The following is a 23,059-nucleotide window of genomic DNA, read 5'->3' on the forward strand; positions in this document are numbered from 1 at the left end:
TTTTGGTCACATTTGACAAACTGAACTATATAATTGTGGATATTTGGGTTGTTTTCTAAATTCATGAGTACTCTTGTCAACGACATCATCTTTCATAGGTACTTTTGGTAGTTTAGTCTAATTCTAATTATATAGTTATTTGGTTCTAATAACATTGTATAAAAAAAGCAAATGATTGAGAACGGGATAACTACTACGTATTCAGCTGTAAAAGGGAGAAAGAAGGTTCTGTCCAACTATATATTAGCAATTCAATCTGGAGTAAGTTCCTGTCAACAACATTCAAGGAACTTCAAATACTATACACGAAATATATATATATATATATATATATATATATATATATATATATATATATATATATATATATATATATATATATATATATATATGCATGCAATCACATGACGAATGCCCTAGCAATAATAAATGGTCAGCCCACAAGCGAGGTGTATGCGAAGCTGGGGATAGAAATATATGTAAACTGTTAAATAAGATTTACACCCCAATTCAAAAGGCACATGTCTATCTGCAAATTAAGGATTTAGAAGCAGCTTCAATGTAAGCAATGGCTTCCCCCTCAGAAAGTTGTTTGCCCTCTACCAATCCTTTAATTAAGGTTTTGGTATATGCCTCATTAGGGGCTCGTAATGGTAGCTTCCCAGATTTGAAGCCTTCAATATCAGCAAGCGAACACCTGGTTTGATCAAGGTAACACAACATGATTATATTATAACTAGGAAATAAATTGACATGCCAACTAAAGAGGAGAAATACTTGTGTCCTCGGACACGTAACATTCGAACATGTTAATGGTTGTACATGTTTCTAAAGCACGCACTAAATGTGCTCTAAGAACATGTTCCTCATAGAAAGGGCAATATGTCACTCACGTTATGGTAACTATGGGGATGTCTTGCTCCTTCCCCAAGTAAACAACATTACCATACCAACCATCCTGCAACATTATTAGAGAGAGGGGAACAAACTAAATGAGGAGATTGTTAGGAAAAAAAAAAAAGAACGAACTAAATTCAGAAAAATGAGGGGATCGGGTAATACCTTAACCTCCTGAGAATTGAATTCCTTCTCAGAGATAGCATTCAGGGTTGCTATATCAAGTAAAGGAGAGCCAGTATCAATGCTTAATCCATTTTCCTGAAATAAAATATCATTGAATTGCTCCATCCTGTAACAAACGGGGACAAGAAGTTAACTACAGAACTTCCGTAGAGTATGTAAGCAATTTAAAAATAAAACAGACGACAACTCCACACTTGTGCTATAACTGCATATCACTGAAATGAAGAAAGGATCCTATGTAAACAGAAGTATAATTTCACAAATTCAAGGATTTGCTTACGAAATTTTGTACAGACACATGTGTGTCTTGTACTGAGATGTTTCTACTGGATTAAGAAATGCAACCCCTCCAGGACCCCACGTATGTGAAGCTTCACGGCCAAAAAATGTATGGCAAGGAAAAGTCTTCCATACTATTGCCTTTGGCAAAGCTTTATCCAGTGAACCAGAACAGGGTATTTTCATGCCTTCCACCTGAACATAAACCCCACAAAAACTACATAAAAAGGAAAGAAAATAACCCCCCTCCTCCCACCCAACCAAAATCCACACCATAAACAATGAATGAAACCGAGGTTGCAAAGTCTTGTTTAAGCAAGCAAATAATCATGGATGACAATTGAAGAAACAAGAAATTTCAGGTCTGGCATATCATTCACTTAACAGCAATTTGACAGCTTATAGCAGTGCTAACATATATAAACTTACTGAGACATTGCAATAGCATTACCTGTCCACCTGCTATATAGCACAAAAATCTTGAATTCCACATATTTGATCCATATGAGGCATACCATATGTAAATATCTGATAATTCTGTTCGCCAATAATTCATATCACCAATCTTATGATCTGCATTAATTATAGACGATGTCAAATGATCAAGAATAAATAACTGAAAAAAGTATATATGATTAATTTTCTGACCATTGATGATAACATGCCTTTTTCCATCCAAGAGTTGTGGTAGTTTTTTCTTTTCATTTTACAAGGTTCAACAACATTTGGCCCATTTTCCTTAGAAGTCTTTCTTTTAATGGTCCATTGAGGACCATGCATAGTTGACTTAGTCACTGAAAGTAATGCAAAACATTTGTTGACAAAGATGCAACATTTTTTTTTTATCAGAGAGAACATCGATTTACTGTATGGTGGATAACATTAACATTTTGCATCTTGCTATTCATGTGTGGACATATCAAACATACTCCAAAAATGCTTCCAACATTCAGTTGGATTGGAAGTTGGTCAGCCATCTTAAAGGGCCCCGCATAAGGTAAAAGACATGTTTTGATCCAAAAAAGTTCTGCCATCCTAAGAGTTATAATCATGTGCCAAAGATTCTACTTGAGTGATTTTGGATCCAAATCAACATGCAAACCAAAACACACCCACATTTGTGAATTTGACTATGGCAAATTATGTGGATTAGCTAGTGTTCCGGCCCAGCCCACTAACAATCTGGTTCCGGTCACAAGTCTCTGACCCAACGGGTCCGATGATCCGAGCCAGGAGGCGACTTGCCAATCACCTCCCCTTCCACAAGGAACCTGGACAGCTAACAGAAGCTTACAGGAAGGTGGGCCTGATCACAAGGAGCCCACCCGGGTACAGAGTATAAATGAGAAAAGACCTATTCCTCTCCAGAGGTACGTCACCTGTCCCTTTCTAACTAGGGATCAAGCAAAAGTTCTCATCGGTTGAGCACCAACAGAGTAACGGTCAGGTGGAAGCAGTGAACAAAGCCATCCTCAAAGGATTAAAAACGCAGCTTGACCAGAGAAAGGGCTCCTAGGTATACGAGTTAGCGTCAGTCTTGTGGTCTTATAGGACAACACTGCAGTCCTCCACCGGGAAAACACCTTTCCGGCTTATCTATGGAGTAGACGCAGTCATTCCTGTGGAAATCAAGGAACCAAGCCCGAGGCTTCTTCTCGGCGGTGGTGCAAAAGCAGTTGACAAGGACTTGATCAATGAGATGCGAGAGATAGCCTACTTGTCGAAAACCGCACTAAAACAGAGGATAGCTTTGCGATACAATGGAAAGGTGCTAAGCAAAAACTTCAAAGAAGGCAATCTGGTGTTGCGACGCAACAACATTGGCCTACCGACCTCGGAAGAAGGTAAGCTGGCAGCTAATTAGGAAGATCCGTACAGAATAAGATAAGTTCTCGGAAAAAGCGCGTACAAGTTAAAACGGTTGGATGGAAACGATATCCCGAGGACGTGGAACGTAGCGAATCCGAAGAGGTTCTACTCTTGAGAGGCGACTTTCCGACTTAGCGGTTTTCTCTTTCCATACCTTGTCGTCCTTCATCTCATAAGTTTCTATCCTAAATACGTTATTTCCTTTACATTTTCATTTCAATTATCATTTGCTTAATTATCATTTTCTCTTCAATTTACCTTTCCTGTGGATAAATACACTCGTGATTTAAACATGTGTATACTTTTGCTTATCCATTAAAAATCTTTCGAGTTTCAACGCAAAAAATGTTGTTCCCCCTACCCTCTACACGAGGCTACGGTAAGGGGTTCTAGCTGGGCTAACCCATCGCTGGCTCGAAATTGTCACCGCTATAACGGCAACCCGAAACTGATCACCCCGAAAGCCAAAGCGATTGCAACCGACAAGTATCCAACGCAGAGCGACTCATGATTTAATAGCCAAACAAGAAAACGACAAATAAAATAACCAAAACATTCCATGAATGAGAACGGTTTAAAAAGAAAAGGCACTGCACAATCATTTATACAACAGGCATCACACCGACCAAACGATTAAGGAAAATATGTTTACAAAATAAGGTGCCATACCGGCCCAGAAAAAGCAAATATACAAGATTAATAACAAACAAAATTACAAGTTATTTCCTTGGGATATCAACTATCTTACCATCTTTGATGGTCTTGAAGGCTCCAATCGCCGAGGTACCGAAATCAAGGGACAGCAATTTGATATGGGCCTTGATCACCTCCTCGGTACCCCCAATGACCTCGCGAACATTCTTGATGATTTCTTTATTCTTCTTCTTAAGATTGGTGACCTCAACCTTGGAAGCATCGGCCGACGTAACGGTAGTAGCCAATTCCTTCTCCAGGTCGTCTACCTTGGCCTTTGCCGCATTTGCCCGACTTAGAGCAGCGCTATGCTGGCTCTCCAAGACAAGCTCCCGGTCGGAAAGGCGAGCAACCGCTTCGTCAGCAACCTTCAATTTTTTCTCGGACTCCACCAGGCTAGTCTTTGCGGCCTCCACCTTAGCTTTTAGCCCACCGATGTCCTGCAAGGCCGCCGGTACTTGGCATCCAAAATATGACAATGGGCCAGCACGGATTCTACCTTCCTCACAATGGTGGCAGCACGAAGCATAGAGTGATATGTCCACTTGGCCCGAGAAGCCAAGTCCCCATCTTTGAAGAACTTCTCCGTGCCCGACGAGATGAGAATCGATAAAGCTTCCGGCGTCAAAGTTCCTCTGCATAAAGGTAAGTGTTCATATCCAAAATCGAGCCACCCGACCTGGGATGTTTAGCGACAAAGCAACCGACCTCTTCAGGTCCGATTATCCGACATCTTCTCAAAGAGCTCGGTCGAAATTGCCAAGGAAGCCCAATAAAGGGCCCAAATAGAGGAACACGACCCAAATCCAAAGGCAGCCCAAGCCTATAGAGATAAGGGCGGTTCCCTTGAAGATACGAGGACCCCAGTCAAAGATAAGATAAGATAAGATAAAATAATCTTATCTAAAAAGGTCACTCCACACCATTATAAATACGCTGGAGCACCCAAGTATAACTCATACTCTGATTCTACTAAAAACCTGCTTAATACCCTTGCTAATTTAAGCATCGGAGTCCCTTGCAGGTACCACCACCCTCCAGTGACGAAGGTTCAACACCACCACCCAGTCCAACAATTCGGACACAACAGCTCCGGCCAGTACAGAAGATCTCATCTGAGATCGACCTTCAATTTCAGGTAACCCACGGAACATTGGCGCCGTTGCCAGGGAACCTGGAAGTCATCCCATCATCATGGCAGACAACCATGACAACGACCATGATTCAGGTCTAGAAGATAGAACGCCACACAAAAACGTAGACACTACACCAAAAGATATCCCGCAACCTAACAGAGACAACAATTCAGCAAGTTCGGGAGCCCTTGAGACGCTTCAAGATCGTTTAAAACAACTTGAGGAAGAAGTCCAACATCAGCGAAAAGTTGGAAAGGACCTACAAAGGGAGATAAGGCGACGCCGAGAATTAAAGGACAAACTCCTAAAACTCGAAGCCGATCCCAAACCCAAAGCGACTCGATCCACTCACGAGGACAGCTCCCGCAAGGACCAAGATCCATTTACCAAGGAGATCATGAAGACCAAAATCCCAAAGGACTTTAAGCTCCTGGATATGGCTTTATACAATGGCACGGCGGATCTAACCATCACCTCAGTAATTTTAGGAGTCGAATGTACCTCACTGACGCCTCAAACGCAGTCCACTGCAAAGCCTTCCCGAATACCTTAACAAAAACGATGATTAAGTCATTCGACAATCTACCCCCCAAGTCCATCTCAAGCTTCGACGACCTAGCCAAAAATTTTCTAGCCAGATTCTCCATCCAGAAAGACAAAGCCAAGCACGTCCCAAGTCTATTAAGAATCAAACAAAGAGATTGGAAAAATCTCCACAGCTACATGGAAAGATTTAACAAAGCATGTCTAGACATACAAAGTCTGCTCACAGAAACAGCCATCATGGGCCTCATCAATGGCCTACGAGATGGGCCTTTTAGCCAATCCATATCAAAGAAGCATCCCACCTCTCTAAATGAGATACAAGAACGAGCCGAGAAGTATATCAACATGGAGAAAAACGCTCGACTAGGAGAGACCTCAAAATCCAGATTCTCCTACTCCTCCCAAGATAAGGACAAAGAATCCAAGAAAAAAAGAGATCGACAGGGAAAAAAGATAAAAAATACCACAATTATACCCTCTCCGGGTATCCTTGTGGATGTCTACAGAGAAGTATGTCATACTGAAAAGATACCCCCAACTCGACCACTCAAAAGCAAAAAAGGAGAAAACCAGACAGAGTATTGTGAATATCACCGAGTCTATAGACATTCCACCAATGAATGTTTCGACTTAAAAAATATCATAGAAAAACTAGTAAGAGAAGAAAAATTAGATCGGTATTTGGCGAACCGAGCAGACGATGCCAGAAAAAGAAGAAAGGACAAAGATATCGGACAGACAGAACAACCACCTCGTACCCCTGAGAGACACGTCCACATGATCCACGGAGGATTTGCGGGAGGCGGAATCTCCAAATCATCTCGCAAGAGGTATCTCAAAGAAGTATATCATGTTGAGAGATAAGAGGAAACACACGACATCCCCACAATTACCTTTACCAAAGAGGACACATCTGGCATCATCCCAAGACACAACGATCCTATGATCATCACTATCGTACTGACAAACACTAATCTCCACCGCGCGCTGATAGACCAAGGCAGCACGCCAACATATTATTCAAAACCACCTTTGACAAATTCGACCTAGAAGAAAAAGAACTCAAAGCATATCCGAACAGCCTATTCGGACTGGGAGACACCCCAGTTCAACCACTTGAATACGTCTCACTACACACTACCTTTGGAAAAAGAAACCAGTCAAGAACACTCAAAATAGACTACATCGTGGTCAACGTAAGCTCAGCCTACAATGCCTTAATAGTTCGGACAACATTGAATCAGCTCGGCGCAGTAGTCTCGACTCCACATCTATGCATGAAGTTCCCAACTATAGAAAGAATAGCTACAATAAAAAAGCAGACTAGAAGACAACACATCGCTGCTACAATGAGAGCTTAAACCTTAGAGGCAGAAGGGACAAATTCCACACAATCGAACTCGGCAGAGCTCAGAGGCGGGAAGAACTCCTCCCACAATCCGAAGGTGAAGTGGAGAAAGTCCAGATCGAAGATATCCCGGACCAAACAACCAATATCAGTACAATCCTAAAAGGAGACATAAAAGAATCACCCATACAATTCTTGCGAGATAACGTCGACCTCTTTGCATGGAAGGCCGCAGACATGCCAGGCATAGACCCCAAGTTAATGTACCACAAGCTAGCAGTCTACCCAGGATCTCGGCCAGTACAACAGAGGCATAGAAAACTCAGGCCAAAACGATTCCACGTTGTGGAAGAATAGGTACAAGCTCTACTAGAGGCAGGATTCATAGGAGAAGTCACGTACCCACTATGGCTAGCTAACGTTGTCTTGGTGAAAAAATCAAATGGAAAGTGGCGGATGTGCACCGACTACACTGATCTCAACAAAGCCTGCCCAAAAGATCCTTATCCACTCCCAAGTATCGACACTCTGGTAGATGCCTCCTACGGGTATAAATACCTCTCGTTTATGGATGCATACCCGGGATACAATCAAATCCCAATGTATCAACTTACCAAGAAAAATAGCGTTCTTAACCCCAAAAACAAACTACTGCTACATTGCCATGCCTTTTGGGCTAAAAAACGCAGGAGCTACCTATCAGAGATTAATGAATAAGATCTTCACAGATCACATCGAAAAAATCATGGAAGCATATGTGGACGACATGTTAATAAAAACACAAAGCGAGAAGACGCTGCTGTCCGACCTCACCCAAGTATTCAACACTATAAGAAGGCATGACATGCGACTTAATCCTGCAAAATGCACCTTCGCAGTAGAAGCTGACAAGTTCTTGGGTTTCATGCTCACACAAAGAGGAATCGATGCAAATCCGGATAAATGCCAGGCCATACTCGACATGAAGAGTCCGACTTGTGTCAAGGAAGTACGACAACTCAACGGAAGGTTGGCAGCCTTGTCCAAATTTCTGGCTGGATCAGCAATAAGATCTCTCCCCTTCTATGCCACTCTAAGGAAGGGAAAGACGTTTGAATGGACAACGGAGTGCGAGCAAGTCTTCCAGGATTTCAAAAGATTCCTGGGACAGCCCCTATCCTAACTCAGCCTCCGAAAGGAGAACCACTTATATTATATCTCGCTGTAGGAAGTTGGGCAGTAGCCTCAGCATTAGTCCGAGAAGACGACAGTGGGCAGAAACATGTATACTTCATCAGCAAAGCGTTGCAAGGATCCGAGCTGAACTACCAAAAAATAGAAAAATTCGCCTATGCTCTCATACTAACCTCTAGACGGCTCTGTCCATATTTCCAAGCTCACATCATTAAGGTTCGGACCAACCAACCCATAAAAGTGATTTTGCAGAAAACGGACCTAATAGGCAGAATTTTGCAATGGACAGCCGAGTTATCTGAATTCGACCTTCATTATGAAGCTCGGATAGCCATCAAATCACAATATCTAGCCGACTTCATTACAGAATTTACAGATACTCTGGAAATTCCTACGTAATGGAATCTTTGTGTGGACGGTTCCTCAAACAAAACTGGAAGCGGCGCAGGCATCATTATAGAAAGCGATCAGGAAACTCAAATCGAATTTTCTCTCAAATTCGAGTTCCCTACCTCAAACAACCAAGCCGAATATAAGGCATTACTAGCCGGTTTGAAGCTAGCTAAGGAGGTCGGAGCTCAAAAGCGCATCATCTTCAGTGACTCACAGGTAGTTACTTCACAAATAGCAGAAAGCTACCAAGCCAAAGATCCACCATGAAAAAGTACATGGATAAAACCAGGGAACAGCTTGGACAACTCGGAGAATATGAGGCCCGCCACATACCTCGAGAACAAAACGCCCGAACTGATGCACTCTCAAAACTAGCCAGCACCAAACCAGGGGGTAACAATAAAAGCCTCATCCAAGAAACGCTCCAGAACCCGTCAATCACGGAAGAAGAAAAAATATTAACCATAACAGATTAGGACCAAGAATGGATGACTCCCATAATCCGCTACCTTACATCAGAAACACTCCCTACAGATGAAAAGGAAGCAAAAAGGTTGAAGCGAGAGACACAGTATTACACCATCATAAATGACATCCTGTACAAAAGGGGAATCTCGACACCTCTGCTAAAATGCATACCAACCCCTAACAAAAAAGAAGTCTTAGAAGAAATACACAACGACGAGTGCGGTAATCATCTCGGAGCACGAGCCCTCTTCAAAAAGGTACTCCGAGTTGGATTCTTTTGGCCGACCTTGTAGAAAGAAGCGACCGAATTTGTGAAAACATGCCCAGTGTTAAAAACATGCTAACTTTCACAAAATCCCACCAGAGGAACTCATTAGCGTAACCTCACCTTGGCCATTTGCAAAGTGGGGACTGGACCTCCTCGGCCCTTTCCCCCAAGGATCGGGACAGGTAAAATTTCTCATTGTAGGGGTGAATTATTTCACAAAGTGAATCGAGGCAGAACCTCTGGCCAATGCCACAACTCAAAGAAGTCGAAAATTCCTATATAGGAACATCGTCACAAGGTTTGGAGTCCCCCACTCCATAACCACAGACAACGGCACCCAAGTCACCGACACAAGCTTTAGGAAATTAGTGGCCAACTTAAGAATAAAACATCAATTCACCTCCGTAGAACACCCGTAGGCTAATGAACAAGCAGAAGCTGCCAATAAAGTCATACTAGATGGGTTAAAACGAAGGCTACAGGACGCAAAAAGAGCCTGAGCTGAAGAGCTTCCACAAGTCCTATGGGCATATAGGGCAACTCCACATTCCACCACAAAGGAATCACCCTTCCGACTAGCTTATGGAATAGAGGCAATGATACCAGCAGAGGTCGAAGAAAGATCTCCCAGAGCAATTCTCTATAGTGACAAAGTCAACTCCCAGCTTCAAAGGGAAGAACTCGACTTACTTCCAAAAATCCGAGAAAGAACTCGGATCAAGGAAGAAGCGCTAAAACGTCGCATGGCCTTAAGGTACAATCGAAGGGTAGTGCAAATAAGCTTCGCCAACAATGATCTTATCCTAATCCGAAATGATATTGGAACAAGTCAACCGGGAGAGGGAAAGCTAGCAGCTAACTGGAAAGGACACTACCAAGTCGACCACACTAACCAAAGTTATAAAAAGACAATCATTGGAAAGAGGTCTGGCCATCCCTAAAAAAGAGGATTACTAGAAATAACTTGGAAGATATCGACATGATGAAGTCAGCCTCCCACGAACAAGTTATAAAAATAATCCCTGAAAGAGACTTGACAAAGGTCCAAGAAAGATGATTACTAGAAATAACTTAGAAGAGACCGACATGATGAAGTCGACCTCCCACAAACAAATTATAGAAGTAATCCCTGTAGGAGACCTGATAGAGGTCCAAGAAAGAAGATTACTAAAAGTAACTTAGAAGAGACCGACGGGATGATGTCAGTCTTCCTCGAACAAGTTACAAAAGTAATCCCTAAAAGAGACCTGCCAAAAGTCCAAAAAGAGGATTACCAAAAGTAACTTAGAAATGACTAACACGACGAAGTCAGCCTCCCAAAAACCTGAACGTTATAAAAGGTAAATCCTAACAGAGACCTCACGAAGGTCCAAACAAAACGGATTACTAGAGATAACTTTGGGCCAAGGTAAGGAAGCCAACACACAAGTTGGATCCAAACATACTCAACCTCAAAGAATCAAGCCACAAGTATGAAATACAAAGGCAATCCAAAGAGGTCGACAAGACTCCAACACCCCAGCAAAACCTAAAAAGGTACCAAGCAAGTGCAAACAAACATATTATGAAAAAGCACAATATATAAACAAACTCAAGAGGCTACCAAAATCAAGTACTACTTTGTTTTTCAAAAATAAAGTTGCTAAACAAGCAACTAAAGAAGTAGCAAAAGTCAAAAGCACCATTTACAAAATAAAAAGTTCAAAAGCCCACATATCGAGCTATCCACACAAATATCTAGAACAGTCATTGAGGATCCGAAGATTTCTCGATAGCATCAACACGGGGTGAAGGAAGACGAGTATGAAGAGGCACAGCATCCACTGTCCCAGTCTCCCGGTTCAAGATTTGATAGTCAGGTTCTGACTCAACTCCGGCCAAAGGAGCTGAAAAAGTCAGCACAACAGAAGCTTTGATGGCAGGCGCAGGAGGAGGTTCAACATCATCGTCATCAGGGTCGTCAGGGACAATCTTGCCGTCCTTCACAACATTGTCGAGACTAAAGAGAATAAGGTCAAGCTCGGGTGCAAGAACACGAACCTGCTCCTTCAAGCTCTCATAAGCAGCATTCACGCTGCCCACAAGGTGACCTTGGAGCTCAATATAGTCAGCTCGGACAGGTTCCAAATCACCCCTGAGACGTATCACTTCCCTGTAGGCCGAAACATAACTCTCCTTATGCCTCAATGCGGTATCATCAGCCAGCCGCCAAGGCAACAGAACTAGCCTTCTCACCCTCCAACTCCTTCTCTACCTTTGCCAACTTCACCTCCAGCTCCTCCTTCAAACCCTTAATCCGATCAAACTCTGACTTAGCCTCCTCCATAAAAGATTTTGTAACATGAACCGGATACCCTGAACAGTTCGAAAAAAAACCGCACCCATATGTGCCATCTTCACACTACTCCTAATGATGAATTCTAGGTGGTAAAGAATGAACACGTCATTCATCGAAAGTTCACCATATGGGGCGATCTGCTGGTCGACAAACTCGACAGCATCAAAGTCAAGAGCATCCAAGTTAAAAGGCTCAGATGTCTTTTGTTTTTTCGGAGGAGGAGCGCCAGAAGTAGCAACCGAAGTTTGTGGAGGGTTAGCCAAACGAACCGGGGGAGTTGGGATCATCCTCCTCGGCCCAGGTGAACTTAGCACGAATGGCTTCGTCTGAATCTGAGAGGACCCCTCCCTAGCTTCCTTAGCCGAGATGTTTTGAGCCGTCGTAGTCTTCTTCGCCTTTTTGAAAGCTTTTATAGAGTCAGAATTTTTAATCATCTCTGCAAGCAAACATCACAACGAATAAACCAAGTCATGAGTTAGAAAGGAAAAGAAATGAGGAGGGATTCCCCAATTCTCCCAATTTGGTGTCAAGATACGGAGGCTCACCCAATTCTCCTCCAATACAATCACAAAAGCCCGTTCAACCTCGTCCAATATTTCCCATGAATACCTTGACACGACAACATTCTTTTGTCACTCTAGAAGAAAAGTGGGTTCATCATTCTCATCTAGAAAAAATGGTCGAGCTCCTTCAACAGCTCGGATCTTAAAGAAATAGTTCTTAAAATCACGGAACGATTCGTCATACATAAAAAAATCTTTCTTCACTTGCGAAGATCAAAAAGAAATCTAGGCAGCCTTTTTCTTAACCACCCCAGGCTTTGTCAAGACAAACAAATAAAAGAAAAGGGATTGCGAGACAGGGACGCCAAGTTCACAACACAGTAGTTGGAATATCTTTATAAAGCCCCAGGAATTGGGGTGAAATTGGGACGGAGTTACATTACAAAACCACAACAAATTGGTTTCAAAAGGAGTGAAAGGAAGGGTGATATTCATTTGGTCAAAAAAGAAATCATAAGCATAGAAAAAATGACGATCTCCAGCAATCCGAGTTGAAAAACAAACTCTCTCTTCTGAATTAGGGGACACAAGCTTGTAATTCTTTTCATCACTACCATTGCTACAAACCCTATGAAACTTCCTAAGATGTTCACAAAACTCAAAGTCAGCCAGCGAGACACACATGAGAACCATAGAATCCACCCAGTCGGTCATGCCATCAGGGACCTGGGAGGACCTCTCGACAATATTTTTGCAAAAAGATATGAGGTCAACTAGTCCTACAGCAAGAAAAAGAGAAAATGGGATCACTACCAAAACTACTCGAAAAATTAGACAAACAACTCGGACAACAAAATAAACAGCAAATAGCAGACTCAACAGTAAAAAGAAAAACCCCAAGACACAACCCAAGGTCCAGAAGTATCCTTTGGAGGCAGTAATAGAGTAAAGTCTCACATCATCTTTCAACAAAGAAAGCAACCCTCTTCAAACAAAGTCATCAAAAGAGCAAAAAACCTCTTAAAAACCTGCTTAATACCCTTGCTAAGTTAAGCATCGGAGTCCCTTGCAAGTACCACCACCCTCCGGTGATGAAGGATCAGCACCACCACCCAATCCAACAATTCGGATACAGCAGCTCTGGCCAGTACAGAAGATCTCGCCCGAGATCGACCTCCAGTTTCAGATAACCCACGGAACAGTAAGCATCCCTTCAAGGCTGGAAGTGGCTTTCCTCTTCAAGGGGTTCTCGACGATGGCCACCTTAGGACCAGTGTCTTCCACAAATACCTCCTCTACTGGTCCACCCCCACCAACCGCAGTAGTCATGGGATTCACATCGGCAGCGAGTTGGGACTGGACCTCGATAGCTGGAGAAGAAGGTGCGTTTGCAGAAGAGGTCTCCAAGCTGTCCTTGTTGTTCCCAGGGAGGAATTGGGCCATATAATCGGGAAGGCCAGTCTGCCCGACTGCCATGGACACTGAAATAGAAAAGCAAAAGCACTACACAAAGTACATATGTCAAAAAACAGAGTAACCCAATCAGACTTATCCACATGGCTCTTACTGGTCTCACGATCACCCATCAAGAGGTGAGAATTGAGGTTATTCGCACCAAAAATGGCCATCAGTATGTCAGCAATTTGCCAATTTCTTTGGCTCAAACCCTTGTAAGTGCTTTTTATTAAATAATTGGTCCCAGCGCCGAAGCTCCAATAGGTTGGTATACGACGCTCCCCTTCTAAGGTAAGCCAGAAGGGATGTCGACCTTCGACGGGCCACACTTTGAAAAACTTCTCTTTAAAGCTGTGAAACGAATCCTCGAACAACCGAAAATCCGTCGACCCTAGACGGCTCGGAATGAGAGATACCCTTTCTTATGTTTCCCCTCTTTCGAAGGGTTAGTCAAAAAAAATAGGAAGAGAAAGACTTCAACGGAGGTTGTGAGCTCCAAATAGTCGCACACCATCTTGAAGCAACGGATAAAGGCCCAGCTATTCGGATGTAATTGTGAGGGTGCTGCGTCGCACTAATTCAGAAAGGAGATGATGAAGGGAACAAAAGGGATCCGAACTCCCAAGTTGGTAAACATGTGCTTGTACACCCAAAACCAATCGGCAATTCAAGGAGTAAATATGTTTTCATGGTAAATACGTTCCCTATCTCCGGGAACAAACACGTCATAATTGACCTCCTCGGGGCCACCTCCCCACAGTAACTTGGAGTTACGAAACTCTTGAAGCTCCTCCAGGGTTATCTTGGAGGCCGTGTCCTTTACGTCGGATGTAACCCATATGTAACGGTCTACAGGATCCTTCGCAACAAGACGTTGCCACATACCTACAGTGGGAGCACCACTTAAGTTAAACTTGAGTGGTCGAAAAATCGGAGGAAACTAAAACTAAGGATACGTTTTGCTATGTCCTTTTTCTATTTTAATCCAGGATCAATTAGAGACATAAAATCAAGATTCAAACACCTAATGGTAATCCCCAATAAGCTACATAACAATGACGTGCCCAACCCAAGCAAGAACAGCCAAAAATAGCAGATGGCGTACGTGGTAATGGCATTAAAGATAGACATAACAACAACCATCTAAAATAAAGAGGTGAAAGCAATTGAAACTCACCAGTAAATTGAAGAAGGAAGAAGGATGGATCCCGAACAAACGCAGTAGGATTCCCAGCGGATGAATGATGGAATCAGGAATGAAGAGAGTAAAATGGAGAAGATGTGAGAGAATAAGGAATGAAAGGTTTGCAAGATGAAAAGGGATACAAAATAGTAATCGTCGAAGGGAAGCGCGAAAAGTCAAGAGTAAAATGGACTTTTCCTTTGGCTTTCAAATCAGTCATAATGAGCATTAAATGCTTGCGCGTTGGGGGCACGGGGTCCATCGACAGACTCCCGACCCCAGGAGAACTCGATCGAGCCAGGCGAGTGAATCAAATGCGCCAACCACAAGCTCATATCCTCACGGTTTGCACGTTGGGGGCATTGTTTCGGCCCATCCCAATAATAATTCGGGTCTGGTCACAAATCACCAACCCGACGAGTTCAACAATCCAAGTCAGAAGGTGACCCGCGCATCACCTCCCCTTCCACAAAGAACCTGGACAGCTAGTAAAAGCTTACAGGAAGGTGAGCTTGATCACAAGGGGCCCACCCAGGTACAGAGTATAAATGAGGAGGGACCTATCCTTCTCCAGAGATACGTCACCTTTCTAACCCTAATTAGCCGCCTCTTCGTACGGACTCTGACTTTAGCATCGGGGTGTCTATGCAGGTGGCCCCACCCGCCAACACGACAACGCATAGGTCGAACACACCGCTCCAACAGCTCACACCCTGGTCCAGATCCCCTCATCCTCCTTACCGATCCACCAAACACCCGAGCTACCGAACAGCTAGTCTCACCAAACCCACTAAACATCATTACTAAAGTTGCGTTTGTTTACAGGGACGAGACACTAAGACAGAGACACAGTGACAAAATCTTATTTGACAAATGAGACATAGATAGAGACATTGTGTCCAAAGACACTGAATTAGTGTATTTTGTGTCCATCCTGACAGGAAGGATACAGACACACTAACAAAAGACACAACTTATTTTTATTTTTTCTTTCATTATTCTTGTTAATTTTTCATAATTATACATTTTATTATTATATTTTTCTTCTCAATTTTTGAATGAAAAAAATGAGAATAAATTAAATTTTCATATTTGTTATACTTTATCACCAAACAGAATACAAGAACACTAAATTTATATGTCTTTGTTTTTTATGTTTTGTTATTAGTGTCTTATCTTATCCTGTTCCCAAAAACAAACGCAGCTGGTTTTCTTAACCGCATACTGCTCAAAAGTTGCCATCTGAACTTTCTAATTACTGACGTGATTCTCAAAAGGTATACACAGTTACACACATCAATGATCAATTCTTCTAAGTAAAATATTTATTTGGTTTAAATTTTGCCATGAATGATATAAAAACTTCAGGATGTTTCTCAAATTTTATATGTCTTTGGTGTAAAAAAGCGATAGTTACCTGCATCAACCTTCAGCTCAGAAAGTGGTTTTATGACATCCTGTAGAAGCTCTGCAAGGTCTGAATTTTGCCGACCCTTGTCATCCTCTGTCTCGGAGTCAGAGCTTGAGATAAGAGTATGCTGCAAATACAGTGTTGCAGAAAGAATTCCAATGAGAATATTATCGTAAAATAATCTATTCGAAACTTTTCATAGCCCAAATTACCGAAATTGCATGTATTTGGAATCCATATAGGATAAAATATGAGCAGTAAATCATCTAATGAAAAATTAATGTCCCTTAAAACACGAGTTGCTTCTTGCACATAAACTTAATCCATTAAGTTACCAATAAAATATGGAATCTACGCCTTTGCATTGTGAATATAAGGTAATCAACCAGAATTTTAAGTTATAGTTATTGTCTCGTTAAATTACAGATTATTTAAAAAAGATTAAAAAAACAAGGGAGACCATACCACTATTTGATAAAATATTTTTTTGATTTGTATTATGCAAGAATATATATTCTTGCACACAACTATCAAGTGACATAGAACAAATAATGAAAAAGAAATTATATGATAGCGAATTACCAAAATTAACTGTAAAAAAGGAACAATAGTAATCGAAAGAAAATTACTGGGGGAGGAGCAATCTGAGAAATTAATTTTTGTGGCAATTCATTAGCAAGTGTAGGCCAAAAGCAACTTAATTCCTGGCGAACCTGCAAGGCAAACACAAAAGATTTAGCACTAAATAGATGTCAAATACCTTTGGGTAACAAAAGCCCATATGATGCTTTTAGGAAAGAAAAGAAGACATTTTCCATTTCCCACTGCTCACCCCTAACCAAAAATAGTAAGAAATGAAATCACAAAACCCTTTTGCCCCTTGAAGGATCAAAACAGCATATATTAGGGTCATGAGTTATTACCGCTTGAATCACACGCCAGGTAGACTCAAATGGATAGGCCTCAGATGAACCAACAATAGGCTCGTCTTCAAGCAAAACCTCCACGCAAGCATGCGCAGACTTTGCAATGGAGTCAAGGTTATATCCTCCTTCTAAAATTAATGCAATCCTACCTTCTGCGAAATTCATCAACTGAAATGTATAGAAGGGAAAACAATATGTAACAGCCATTCATATATTGATCACCCAAGTTAAAATCTTCACATATAAAACTTATATCAGATTTTATTCTAGAAAATAATGCTAAAGTTAGATCATATAAACTTGATACTCAAGCAAGCAGTAGCACTATATGTTTAAGAAAGATAACTGCCCATCTTTAAGCAACATGAAAATAGAGATACTAAAGTGCAACAGACACAGTAAAATTTCACAGTTAATTGAGCAGTTTTATCAGGAAATTAGCATTGCAAGAAACAAATGCAAGATGCAATCATGAAAAGTAATGTTTAAAATTAACCTTTTTCAACAGGACAGAATAACCAAATGGTGAAACACGACAGCCCCCCAGAGGATCACCAATGGCTGTTACATTAAAAATTATCAAAGTTATTACGTTTCAGTAATAATAATTAATGATCAACTGATTAGTAATTTAGTAAAATCCGAAGTAATGGTGATACTCCTTCCAGATACAAAGAAGTAAAATAATAATTAAACCAACAACACTGGCTACAAATCCTGAGAAAGAGTATAAACAACCAGTAACCCGCCCCTATAAAACATCAAATTTAAATTATGCTACAATAGACCTGCATCAAAGCCAGCAGAAACAATAATCATGTCTGGATTAAACTCTTTGGCAACAGGTAGCAAAATGTGGTCCCACACTGCAAAGTAATCTGCATCACCACATCTTCCATTCTCCCATGGTACATTTATATTATATCCAGCACCTGCTCCTTCTCCAACCATCGTATAAAAGCCATCATCACTTGCAGGATAAAAGCCCCCATTTTCATGCCTGCATGAGATGATCTGAGATCAACAATGAAAGTGATAAAACCACCTATTGAGATTCACATTCATTTTAAATCCTTAATTGAAAACCACCTCTAAGACCCAATGCTAAACTATTAAATATGGACACACTATTTGGGTGTCATGTCCACATGTTCAAGTCAAATGTTACACCACGCAGAAAGTACACACGTATGCATGTGATTTTTTTTTTCCCCTCCCCACTTTTACTCTAACAAGACAAGACACATGGTGTGAATTCTTTTCAAATCTGTAATCAATTTATAACAATAAAAAAGGCAAATGATGAAGCTTATATATATTATTAAATAAAAATAAATTAAATCATTAAAATTAAAATGAATTTTTTTCCTTTAAAATATATATGTACAATTATATATAAGCCATGTTCTACAGTTTTAAAATTTAGCATGCTTCGCAAATTCATGCAATGTCCTATCCCATATATACCAACATGTATTTTCCTAAATCACCAGTGTATAAAGGGAAACAATCTAGCAGTCAGGTCTAGGGCCTCAAAACCAATAGAAACAAAATTTTACATATTTTGAAGTAAAGAGAAACAATTACAAGGGGACAAATCAGTTCAAGTGGACAGAAAATACATGAAAATAATAATAATACCTGTGAACAGAGAAGAATAAAACTCGGGAGTCATTCCAGAACATTTTTTGTGTACCATTTCCATGATGGATGTCCCAATCAACAATTAAAATCTTTTTAATACCTAATTCTGGCTGTCAAACAGGGCAACACAACAGTGAGGTGGCCTGTGGATATAAAGCAACTGACAGATTAACTGCCAAAAACTCTTGTTAAATACAGAATTGAAGTAGAAATCATGTTACCCACACGTTCCTCTAAGAGATATGTTGCCGCAATTGCCACATTGTTGAATAGACAAAATCCCATGGGTTCTTCACGCTCTGCATGATGACCTGGAGGCCTAACAATTGCAAAAGCAGAATTGAATTCCCTGCTTGCCACTCTTTCAACAACCTATTAATCATAGGATCTTCAGTTATGTTAAAAAGAATAGTATTAACATAAAACCTTACTTCAATCAAAGTAAATGTATGTGTTCACTGATAGATTGGAAAAATTCAGATGGATACCTGATAAAGTTCTTTAATTTAAATGATAATTCTTTTGATGATAAAATGATGTATCAATATAGCCAACCAAACCTATAGCATTATGATAAAAGTACATGATACAAAACGAAAGTTTTAATTATTTTTATGTTTGATTTTATAAACAGTCCTTGATATTGCTCCATTGTCTTTTAACCCAGATAACGATTACAGTCTCTTGATTCATTTGGTATGTTTAGATGTAAATCTTATTTCTAGTTCTTATTTCTTAACTCCTTCCTCAAATACAATCTCTTTCTACCTTGATATACTTATTTGAAGGCCACATATGGATATTTCTCACAATGTGTGTCAGGTGAGTGTGGGGTGGCACAGATTCAAACTTACTGTCGCACCTATTTTTACATTGTTGTCTTGCTGTTTTTTCATGGAATACCTTTTTGTATCTTTGGTGACTGTTGGGTGTGCCCTGCAACCTCATCAGTTTCTCTTGACTAGGTTTGCTCATTTTTTGAGAATAGTGGCCAAACATTTGTGGCAATGTGCAGAAACATATGACCTCCAAGTTACAAGTCAACAACCTTACATTTAAGCCTTAACTTCCCCTTTTTTTTATTATTTGTAAGTACAAAAAATGATTTTTTTTTTTTGATATTTACAAAAATTGATAATTAAAATGAGAAATATTATATGGAAAGAACCTCCAAATTGAAATACAAATTGAAAAGCTAAAATGTTTGTAAAACATTGCTGCTCCCAAACAACTTCAAGGATCCAATGCATGAAGTTGAAGAATTTCCAGAGGAAAACTTCATGATGGCCCAAATTTTGTACCAGTTTCTTTTAGTAGGAAAAAAAAGTTGTCTAAGATATTGAATGCAATCAATACTACCAATATGAGCAAAGTTAGTAACTTAAAATTAAGTGGAATACTAAAACAGGAAAGCATATTTTTTAAGATCAGAAGGCGAACTCTACTTTAGTGGCAGGCACAGAACAAATCTAGACTTCAAAAAGGCTGTAATAATAGATCCACAGTTATCTCATCAATACACATAAAAAATCACAGATATTTATACTATGTGAATAATCCATGTAAATATCACCTCTATAGCAGAGCCAGCAGCAAGATAAGCAGCTTCTGATGAACCTTCATTGAAGTATATCGAATCAAATTTTGACGCAGTCTTAAGCCTCCGTGAATCTGATTCTGAGCTTATTTTCTTGATAAAATTCACATGTTTTTTGGAATGTACTGACAGTATATTTTTGTCTTCAGCTTCTTTAGCATCCAAAATCACACAGCTGGAATGATGTTACACCACATTTATTAAAAACACAAAACAGAGAAGTAAGATTTTGTCACTTTATGCAAAGTCATCCTAGTATTAGAAATTCAGAACTAAAAGTTGAACAGCACAACTTTGACAGAAGAGAGAACGATTTACTCTAAACCATCACAATGGAGTCTTAATTATAGCAAAAACCTCAAGTAAACATAAAGAGACTGATAGCTCTCCAATCATCTATTTGCTCGTTGGTGGTTGAAACTTGACTAGCAATTTCAACATGGCTCCGTTGTAAGGCTGCAAGCTCAGTCTGCTGATGTTGTTCTCCAAATGTCAACATCAGTCTCTCAATGTAAGCACCTTTTTTCTATTATTATGCTACTTCAAAGACTACAGGGACACATGCCCCCATCTCAGCATTGGAAAGTTTCTTACTCGTATTAGGCCTTCACCATTCTTTAAACATTCATATCTTTTTAACCTTACCACAATTTAATGAACCATTGAATAGATGTCAAAAGAAATTAAAACATATCTCGCATTATTTTCCCAAGCTCCAGAACATCTGCAGTGTAAATACTAAATATACCACCTAAAGCTTCTCCAAACCATAATTATAGTTTTGTAGTAGCATTAATATGTAGAAACAATTATTAAAAACTCCATTTTTCTGTTACTTGTGGTAATCAATCATCCTTAACACCACTGCCTATATTACATTTCATGTCACACAGTTAATTTCATCAACAAAATTCAAAAAACAAAATGTAGATTTCAAGACAAATTTAAATATCAGTCACAAAACGAGTAAATGAAGAAAAGTACACGTGCAAGAGTTTGGCAGAGACAAAAATGTACACCAAATATTCGTAAATAACAAAGTACACCCTAGAGATTATTTTCGATGGACAAAAATACTCACAAGATTTATAAATATCAAACCCTTACTAACAGCACGACACTATTGTCCATCATAAACAATCTTGATGTGTATTTTGATATTTACTAATCTTTGGTGTACTTTTATCTACCCAAAACCCTTTCACGTGTACTTTAGTCCATTTACTCATCACAAAACCTAGTTAAGGTTGAGTTTGTTTACAGAACACAGAGACACAAGATCGTGTTTGACTAAAAACATTAACAAAGACGCAACTTATTTTTTATTTTTTCTTTTATTATTTTTATATTTTTCATTTTAAATTTTTTAAATAAAAAAATAGAATAAATTGAATTTTATTCAAGAACACAAAATTTTGTATATCTGTTTTCTATATCTTGTTGTGAGTATTTTGTCTTGTTATATTGTCAGAAACAAAGGCAACCTAAATTTCATCAATAAAATGAGTCTGAAAGTGTTACAGAAGGAACCACAGCTCAGCGAACACTAGAGCAATCAAAATAACAACATCTCTAGCTCACGTAACCCACAACAATAATAATAAGAAAAAAAATGGTGAAATTTAAAACCCTAAAGGGGAGTAAAGTAGTTAGTACCGTTGGGTAATGCCCGTGGATTGAAGCTTGTTCCAAATGGATCTAATACGGTTGGGGGTTTCGGGATGGTAACCGTCGTGAAGGTTCTCGTGCTTGCACATCCTCTCGTCGTAGAGAAGACCCACGCGCCGTTGACCGGTGAGTTTGGTGCCGTTGTCTTTCCCTGACTCCATCATGGTTTCCGAAAGGAGCAGCTACTTCAAAGTTCAAAGTAATCGCGCGCTTTACTTGGAATTTCTCTCTCACTCACTCTCTGTAAAGGGGAGTCCAAAAGTTGAACACCACCAAGTTACCTTGAAATTTGAACGATTAAAATGGTCCTAAACTTGTAGCAAGGACTAAATTCTAAAAAGATCTCATATTGGGTTTATGCACTAATTTTTTCACTCCTTAAATTTTTATAAGTAAAGTTGTATATTTATATTTTTTTAAACTAAATTCAACTAAAAATAATAAGATTTAGAATAATATTATTTATAATTAATTTTTGTTGATATTAGACTAACTTAATTGAATTTAATTAACAAAAATTATTAAATAAATAGTATTATTTAATTTTTAGGATAATTTATGTAAATAAAATGTTTGAATTCTAATTTTACGTAAATACAACTTTTGAAATACGAAGATGCAAGTACTATTTTTTAGTGGTTTTATGTTGATGGCGTGCATAAACTGTTGGAGACATCGATTTAAATAATTTTTTGTATGCATGCAAAATTAGAACACTAACAAAAATAATATAAAAAATATTTATCACATAAATAAAATAAATACAATAAAAAATAAAAATACGAAAGAGAATACTATAAATTTTATAATTTCAAATGAAAAGAAAATGTTCTATAATTTTTCTAGTACTGTCAGTACTCTTTAATTTAATATTATTTTAAATTATAAATTTTCATTATTTATGGCTATATTGTTACCTATAATTAATATTTTATTTATTTTGTCTTTTTTTATAGAGTACATCAAAGAAATAAAAAAAATCATACAAATAAGAAATAATAAAAATTTCATAAAATCAACAACATATATCATATAAAAAAATACAATAACCAGTAAATAATGGCAAAAGAACGCTCAT

At 39.4% G+C, this 23,059-nt stretch overlaps 1 protein-coding gene across 1 annotated transcript; it reads right to left on the minus strand.

Moving 5' to 3' along the window:
• Positions 1-215: 215 nt before the first annotated feature.
• Positions 216-22,361, minus strand: LOC112709667 (histone deacetylase 5). Its single transcript, XM_025761556.3, has 14 exons — positions 21,970-22,361; positions 20,290-20,488; positions 18,942-19,088; positions 18,714-18,826; positions 17,861-18,072; positions 17,569-17,633; positions 17,070-17,240; positions 16,776-16,859; positions 16,153-16,273; positions 1,814-1,935; positions 1,364-1,557; positions 1,063-1,189; positions 894-958; positions 216-697 (listed from the first exon to the last, which is right to left on the minus strand). The coding sequence occupies exons 1-14, from the start codon at positions 22,143-22,145 to the stop codon at positions 526-528; spliced, it is 1,968 nt and encodes a 655-aa protein (XP_025617341.1). The 5' UTR covers positions 22,146-22,361; the 3' UTR covers positions 216-525.
• Positions 22,362-23,059: the final 698 nt, after the last annotated feature.

The sequence above is a fragment of the Arachis hypogaea genome, chromosome 1 (assembly GCF_003086295.3).
Source record: "Arachis hypogaea cultivar Tifrunner chromosome 1, arahy.Tifrunner.gnm2.J5K5, whole genome shotgun sequence".
Taxonomy (NCBI): Eukaryota; Viridiplantae; Streptophyta; class Magnoliopsida; order Fabales; family Fabaceae; genus Arachis; species Arachis hypogaea.

Bases quoted from the DNA above. Each gene is read 5' to 3' on its own strand.
- LOC112709667 (XM_025761556.3), bottom strand. From the start codon at position 22,145: ATGATGGAGTCAGGGAAAGACAACGGCACCAAACTCACCGGTCAACGG. The intron at 17,241-17,568 runs GTTAATTTTAAA...TATACATTTCAG, and splicing joins ATTCTGTCCTGTTGAAAAAG to TTGATGAATTTCGCAGAAGG. The intron at 698-893 runs GTGAGTGACATA...TGATCAAACCAG, and splicing joins ATCCCCATAGTTACCATAAC to GTGTTCGCTTGCTGATATTG.